The sequence below is a fragment of the Triticum urartu genome, unplaced genomic scaffold, assembly GCF_003073215.2.
Source record: "Triticum urartu cultivar G1812 unplaced genomic scaffold, Tu2.1 TuUngrouped_contig_5455, whole genome shotgun sequence".
In the NCBI taxonomy this organism is placed as follows: Eukaryota; Viridiplantae; Streptophyta; class Magnoliopsida; order Poales; family Poaceae; genus Triticum; species Triticum urartu.
Genome location: NW_024116132.1, coordinates 18,441 through 24,370, shown reverse-complemented (window position 1 = coordinate 24,370; position 5,930 = coordinate 18,441). Strand labels below are relative to the sequence as shown.

Sequence of the window (5,930 nt, the reverse complement as noted above, 5' to 3'; positions counted from 1 at the left end):
CCCGGTCTTCTCCTCGCTTCACACGTAAGTAATCCGGAGATATTTGATCCGAAAAAGTTTTCACATACTTCCTCACCCACCGCACTGTCCTGTGCTCAAAAGGGGAGGTGCTCGGCGCGTCATGCTGCCCTAGGGGCATCTTCGAAGAGAGTGGCCCCCACGGCAGGCAAGCCTTCAAAGAGGAAGGCAAACAAAGATACAGCCGAGCCTTCATCAAAGAGGTATGGATTTAGAAATATGGACCTTGGCAGTCACATCCAACTGTGACCTTTATGTTTATCTTGTAATAGGAAAAAAGTGTGCCGGACTATATCCGGGGGTCCGGCTGGTCATACATCCCACAGCCAGGATCCAGATCCTGCCGTAAAGACGGGGGATGATGCGGGGGTGACGCCGAACTGTCCCCCAGCCGAGGATTCGGAGGATGTATCCGTCACTAACTCGGAAGTGGAGAGCGCCATGAATCATCGGCGCCACAGGGCCGTTTTACAAGACCCCGGCTTTTCAGAAGAAGCATTTAATGCCTTTAGCTCGGCTGATGCATACATCCGAGCTGCTCGAGATGGGCTTAACAGAGCCACAAGGTAGTATTTAAAAGATGTGCGGGTAAGTTTACTTTGTCTGACTATGATAACCATATGCCAGTAGCACCCGAGACTTGAAGCAGTTGGTACAATTGATTTAAGTATCATTGTATAACCAGGTTCTTACGGAGAAGAACAACCTACTAGCTCAAGAGCTGGAAAAGTGTCAGACACAACTATCTGCTGCTACCGCCGAACTGGAATAGCTCAGGAAGGCGTCCTGTGGTAATATTTCCCTCCATCAAGAAACAAAAAATGATATGCCAACTATGTTGAAACTGCTGATTTGTCTCATAACAGGGTCGTCAGAACAACTGGAAGAGAAACTGAAGGCCGCTCAAATGAGCCAAAAAGAGGCGAAGAGACAACATGCCGTGGGCGAGCGTGTTCTGACCCGAGTTAGAGAGGAGAAGAACAAACTCCAGGATTCAAACACCAAACTGGGCGAAGAACTGAAAGAGTGCGAGCCTAGCTAGCCGACACCGTGAAGGAGAACAAAAATCCGCGAGGCAGCATATTCAGTACGTGGTCGAATTTACCTTATAACAGTTTGGAGGTAAAAGTGGCTGATATAGCTATGATTGCAGGTATGTTGACGAGCCGTCCCGAAGAGGAGGTGTCCAGATCATCAAGTGATCTTCTGCAAGGGCTGTCGCAATTGCACGAGCAAGCTTGGCAGGCAATGCAGAGTGTATCCAAGGCCTTTTGGCCATCTGCCTCCCCTCCAGGGAATATGGAGGAGCTTGTAGAGCTGTTCAAGGGAGCGTGGCGGCGTATCCGACTATGGAAGATATCGGCCTGCCGAGAGGGTGCGCGAGAGGCCTGGGCCATGGTGAAAACGCGGTATATGAAGCTGAATCCAAATCACATGGCCCGGGTCGCACTGCTAGGGTCAAATGGGGAAGAAATTCCCGTTAGTTTAGTATATGACCAAGTAGAGGTGGCCGCTAGATATTCCCAGCAGGATTGTAAGTTAGATAGTCTGCTGGAGGGTATAGAGGAGGAAATTTTTGAGTCGAAATGACTGTGTATTTTTCCGTCTAGCTGAATTGTAAAATGATTGTCATGAAAGACCTTTTGGCTTTGCCCTCTAGACCCGAAGCCGCGAAGTGTTTCCGAGTACCCGTGCGGCCGAATAGACTGGGGTATGCGTGGAAACCAGGCGTAGGGGTCATAGTTGCTTGAACAGACAAGTTGTATCTGGCTAGTTATGTTACATTACATTATGTAAGAAACATCTTCCAGAGAGAATAGTTCCGTTAAGGGTTCCTCTCACTGGGTGTGCATGTGTTAGAGCGCATGTCTGAACTGTAATTGAAAAAAAATCACAGTATATATATATATCGGATGATTCTGAGATCGCAGCGAACCGAAAAGAAAAAAAATCTCCCGTACCTTATCCGGCTTCCCCTCCCCCCGTCGCGCACTTTCCCTCGCAACCACCCCCGATCCCACCCGCAACCCCCCGACCAACTGCCCCCGGCTCCGGCGCCCCTGCCGGCCCCGCCTCCTTCCGGCTCACCGCCGCCCCAGCCTCCTCTGGGCGCGGGGCCGTCCACGCCCCAGCCTCCTTCCGGTGGCACGAGGCCACCGCCGCCCCCGCCCCCCCCCGCCCACCTGCCCCCGGCTCCGGCGCCCCTGCCGGCCCCGCCTCCTTCCGGCTCACCGCCGCCCCAGCCTCCTCTGGGCGCGGGGCCGTCCACGCCCCAGCCTCCTTCCGGTGGCACGAGGCCACCGCCGCCCCCGCCCCCCCCCGCCCACCTGCCCCCGGCTCCGGCGCCCCTGCCGGCCCCGCCTCCTTCCGGCTCACCGCCGCCCCAGCCTCCTCTGGGCGCGGGGCCGTCCACGCCCCAGCCTCCTTCCGGTGGCACGAGGCCACCGCCGCCCCCGCCCCCCCCCGCCCACCTGCCCCCGGCTCCGGCGCCCCTGCCGGCCCCGCCTCCTTCCGGCTCACCGCCGCCCCAGCCTCCTCTGGGCGCGGGGCCGTCCACGCCCCAGCCTCCTTCCGGTGGCACGAGGCCACCGCCGCCCCCGCCCCCCCCCGCCCACCTGCCCCCGGCTCCGGCGCCCCTGCCGGCCCCGCCTCCTTCCGGCTCACCGCCGCCCCAGCCTCCTCTGGGCGCGGGGCCGTCCACGCCCCAGCCTCCTTCCGGTGGCACGAGGCCACCGCCGCCCCCGCCCCCCCCCGCCCACCTGCCCCCGGCTCCGGCGCCCCTGCCGGCCCCGCCTCCTTCCGGCTCACCGCCGCCCCAGCCTCCTCTGGGCGCGGGGCCGTCCACGCCCCAGCCTCCTTCCGGTGGCACGAGGCCACCGCCGCCCCCGCCCCCCCCCGCCCACCTGCCCCCGGCTCCGGCGCCCCTGCCGGCCCCGCCTCCTTCCGGCTCACCGCCGCCCCAGCCTCCTCTGGGCGCGGGGCCGTCCACGCCCCAGCCTCCTTCCGGTGGCACGAGGCCACCGCCGCCCCCGCCCCCCCCCGCCCACCTGCCCCCGGCTCCGGCGCCCCTGCCGGCCCCGCCTCCTTCCGGCTCACCGCCGCCCCAGCCTCCTCTGGGCGCGGGGCCGTCCACGCCCCAGCCTCCTTCCGGTGGCACGAGGCCACCGCCGCCCCCGCCCCCCCCCGCCCACCTGCCCCCGGCTCCGGCGCCCCTGCCGGCCCCGCCTCCTTCCGGCTCACCGCCGCCCCAGCCTCCTCTGGGCGCGGGGCCGTCCACGCCCCAGCCTCCTTCCGGTGGCACGAGGCCACCGCCGCCCCCGCCCCCCCCCGCCCACCTGCCCCCGGCTCCGGCGCCCCTGCCGGCCCCGCCTCCTTCCGGCTCACCGCCGCCCCAGCCTCCTCTGGGCGCGGGGCCGTCCACGCCCCAGCCTCCTTCCGGTGGCACGAGGCCACCGCCGCCCCCGCCCCCCCCCGCCCACCTGCCCCCGGCTCCGGCGCCCCTGCCGGCCCCGCCTCCTTCCGGCTCACCGCCGCCCCAGCCTCCTCTGGGCGCGGGGCCGTCCACGCCCCAGCCTCCTTCCGGTGGCACGAGGCCACCGCCGCCCCCGCCTCCTCCTGGCCCGCCGGCGACCCTGCCTCTTCCTGCCGAGGCCGCCTCCTCCTCCAGGCACGTCGCGCCCGTGCCTCCTTCCGGCGCGAGGCCGCCGCCTCTTCCAGGCACGCCGGTGCCCCTGCCTCCTTCCGACTCAAGGGCACTTCCGCCACAAGGAAGTAACCCTCCTTCATCCACCGCCCGATGTGTCGCCGCCCCCAATGATCCACTCCCTTCCTCTGGCTCCTGGTCGATGATCATGGCCCATCCTGCTGCTTGCCTCCTTCCTCGCGTATGCATAAAAAAATAGGTGAGTCGCTGCAGTCCAAGTCGCGCCATAGCAGCAGGGCGACTCTTCTAGGATGCATCTCACGCTCAACCGGCTCCAATTTTGCGCGCATGGGGTTGGTGCTGCTCCAGCGAGCTCCTCCATCCCCAGCTTGTCCCTGAATGCAGACACTGCACCGCGCAGGCTCCTACCCACCGTTCCTCCTCTCTGCTTCTTCACTCTTCACTTCTCTAGATTTTGGTGTGTGCACACAAAATGTTCACTAAAATGTCTCAGTGCAGTAGTACCAGTTTTGTGTGTTTGTTTTCCCTTCTAGCTTAGTCCTTGCCTGCTAATTGATATAGCTTGGATTACTTAAGAGTGTTTTTCATGTGTGTTTCTGCACTTTAGGTTGAATTTCACCCTGCATCCCCGACGTAGCGCTTCTCTGGCTCCTCCCCCGCTTGCTGCCAGGTCCGTCTCTCCTTCCTCCCCTGCTTGCCGTCATGTGCGGCGTTGGACGTGGCTACTTGATGGAGTGAAGCTGGCCTCCGAGCACCGTCAGTTGCACTGCACCCTACAAAAAAAGAACAGCCGCAAGTTCAGAATCAGAAAAATTAGAAGTTCAAGAAGAACAAAGGCACTGCCTTCACTCGTGTGCTTGCAAACTGCTAGGTTGTAGCTCGTATGTTGTTTGCAACTATCTTCAATTTCTTCAGTAGCTGGTACACACTTTGCCAAAATCTAGTACTTTCAGAATGGTAAAGTTGATAGTTGGCCTACAGGGACAACCATGTTGATGGCGATTGAAAAAGGATTCTGAAATAATATTATTGAGACTGAAGACCAAGTTTGATAATGCAGACCAAGTTTGATAATGCACGATGTCAGAGGATTCCAGGGCTTTCTCTGAGGTGGTTGATGGCTTCCGAGAAATGCGTTCATATCTCACAAGTTTCAGGGGTTCAAGTTCATCTATATAAGAAGGAATTCCAATTTTGTTGCACATCTGTGTGTGGAAGAGGCGCTGAAACTTGATGTGCTTACTATTTCTTTTCTTGTAACACCTAGGTACATCACATGGTTTCAATCACAGTTATTTTTCACTGCCATGGCCCGACACCTCCTCCATCTCGGTGCCACCGTCATGACCTAGCCTACATTTGCTGGTTGCTTCTAGCTGATGTTGTTGCGTCCTGCCTCGCCGTCTAACTGATGTTAGTGCGCCGCTGCTGCAGTTCAGCTAGAGTGGGAGAAAGATCTCTTTGAGAGTTTAGCTGCTGTTGCTGTCTTTAATTTTTGTTTTTGAACTTGTTGGTTAAAGATAATGATGTTGCTTTCTACATATGGCCTTCCTGTGGATGTATCATTCTCCATCCGCTTGGAAGCTTCAACATTCTGAATGATCATAACAAAATAAAATACAATCTTAGTGTGCTTTATCATGTTTCTGGTAGAAGTAATTTTTTGACGTACAAAGGGAAATTCATAGCATATTGAAAACAAACCAAACATGACCTTACTTGTAGAAAATGGAGTACAGTGTACTATCTTGCTGAATTGCAACATTTGGAACATCAGTAAAGTGTACAATCTTGCTGAATTGCAACGTTTGGAACATTAGTAAATGTGTATTGGTAGCTTTACTCGCCATTTTACCATGCAACTTCAACTTCTCCAGATTCAGATTTCATTAGCTGCACCTGACCAGTTTCATTCATCGGACACTTTCTCTTTCTAATTGAATAATCAAAAGTTTGTGAGGTTGCCATAAAGGTCAATTTTTTTGACTCTACTAACTTCTAGTACATCAGAAGAAGCAGTGACCTTTGCTAGTAGAGCAAAAAAATGCTAGTTTAAACCTTCACATTACAAGATGAGTAGTTGTTATAATTGGGCAACAAATGCTAATGCCATCATTTCGCAACACATACATATTGTTTCCTCATTAGGTGCCCACAATTCGTCAGATGTACGGAGAGCATGCAAAGTTTGTGAAAGAAAGTTTTGGAAACACCTTTCAGCAAAAATAAAACACCGAAAACCCTATCA

General features: G+C 57.0%; 1 protein-coding gene across 1 annotated transcript; it reads left to right on the top strand.

Annotated features, from left to right (window-relative positions):
* The first annotated feature begins 562 nt into the window (after positions 1–562).
* On the top strand, positions 563–5,318 carry LOC125529246 (vegetative cell wall protein gp1-like). The gene is made up of 4 exons (XM_048693656.1): positions 563–584; positions 885–982; positions 1,916–3,450; positions 3,595–5,318. The coding sequence occupies exons 1-4, from the start codon at positions 563–565 to the stop codon at positions 3,791–3,793; spliced, it is 1,854 nt and encodes a 617-aa protein (XP_048549613.1). The 3' UTR covers positions 3,794–5,318.
* The last annotated feature ends 612 nt before the right edge of the window (positions 5,319–5,930 follow it).